This window comes from Nannospalax galili, unplaced genomic scaffold (genome assembly GCF_000622305.1).
Source record: "Nannospalax galili isolate Female #2095 unplaced genomic scaffold, S.galili_v1.0 scaffold6151, whole genome shotgun sequence".
NCBI classification, from domain to species: domain Eukaryota; kingdom Metazoa; phylum Chordata; class Mammalia; order Rodentia; family Spalacidae; genus Nannospalax; species Nannospalax galili.
This window is the reverse complement of record NW_008329319.1, coordinates 24,168-25,608: the sequence shown is the minus strand read 5'-3', so window position 1 is coordinate 25,608 and position 1,441 is coordinate 24,168. Positions and strand designations below refer to the sequence as shown.

Genomic DNA, 1,441 nt, shown 5'->3' with positions numbered 1-1,441 from the left:
AAAATGAGACTAAATAAGATAAATTACTTAAAAAATACTTTAACAATCCTGTAAATTTTGAATGTTTGCTATTTTCACATAAATTGATGATCTTAGAAAGCCTCCCCCATCTCCACCAGCCCTTATGGCCTGCCTATCTAGATATTAAGACACTTCTATAATAGTTTCCTAATGAATTTTCTAAAGGCCTTTAGTGTGACTTATTGCTCTCCATACTGCCTCCTTAGCCCTGTCCTACCAATCCCCACCCCATTTGACCATTCCTGGTCTAATGTTCCCCTTTCTTTCTTCATTCATATCCCTGCATTCTGACAAAGTCTCTGGCCACTCCTTCCTGTCTTATCAGCTCCATGCAGCTTCCTGCTCCTACAGGGTTTGTGACACACTCAGGATGTGGGTTGCCACATTGTGTCTCGCACAGTAATAAATGGCTGAGTCTTCAGATATCAGGCTGGTCAGCTCCATGAAGGCTGTGCTGGACGATGTGTCTCTGGTTATTGAGACCCTGCCCTGGAACTTCTGTGCATGGTTTCTGTTGCCATTGTCAGGGTAGATCCATCCCATCCACTCCAGCCCCTGTCCAGGTATCTGCTTGACCCAGTGCATGTAGTAGCTTGTGAACGTGTAGCCAGAAGCCTTGCAGGACACCTTCGCTGAGGCACCAGGCTTCTTCAGCTCAGCCCCAGACTGTTGTAGCTTCTCCTGGGAATGGACACCTGTGGACAGGAGGGAGAGTTTATTCCATAGTCACCTGAGAAGTGGGCACCTCTCATAGCTGAGACAAGGGATCCCTTTACCTGTAACTGCTGTAACCAAGAAGAGGATGATCCAGCTCCAACCCATGGCAAGGACCTGTGTACTCAGGGACTATGAGATTATGGTTGGTCGTGTGGTAATGTGTACAAAAGAGACTCATATATTTAACAAGCCAGACATGAGTCATTTGCATATTCATGAGGCAGAGTACTTCTATATCAAGTCATAATGCACATTGGAAAGGAGTAGGTTGAAGACAACTGGATCACAGAGCAGTGTGCTGACCTGAAAGTCCTAAATCTAATGAAATTCATCCCCTGCTCCACCCCTGATCCCTGTGCAGACAGAGCCCTCCCCACAGAAAATGAAGTCCCCATGGTCAGGTTGCTCAGATTGGACCACACTGAGTGGTGCATAGATCACCTGAGCTTCCTCCTCAGGGTCAACAGTGTCTCTGACGTTTAACAGGCAAATTTATTTCAACATGCTTCCATAATGGACCAGCACAGAACACTGGAGATTTCCGTCCATCTGACATCAGTGACCCCAGGAACATGGACAACTCAGATATCAGCAGGGCACTCCTGGGATACTTTTAGCATTTTTCTCAGGGTCCTAAACCTTTGTTCTCAGAACATATTCCTCATGAGTGACCTATGACCCTGTTTCAGTAGAAATTCAATGT

At 45.9% G+C, this 1,441-nt stretch overlaps 1 gene segment (V, D, J or C); it reads right to left on the bottom strand.

Moving 5' to 3' along the window:
* Nucleotides 1-366: 366 nt before the first annotated feature.
* Nucleotides 367-843, bottom strand: LOC103735884. The segment is given in 2 exon segments: nucleotides 367-716; nucleotides 798-843. Coding segments are annotated over 2 exon segments (396 nt in total).
* Nucleotides 844-1,441: the final 598 nt, after the last annotated feature.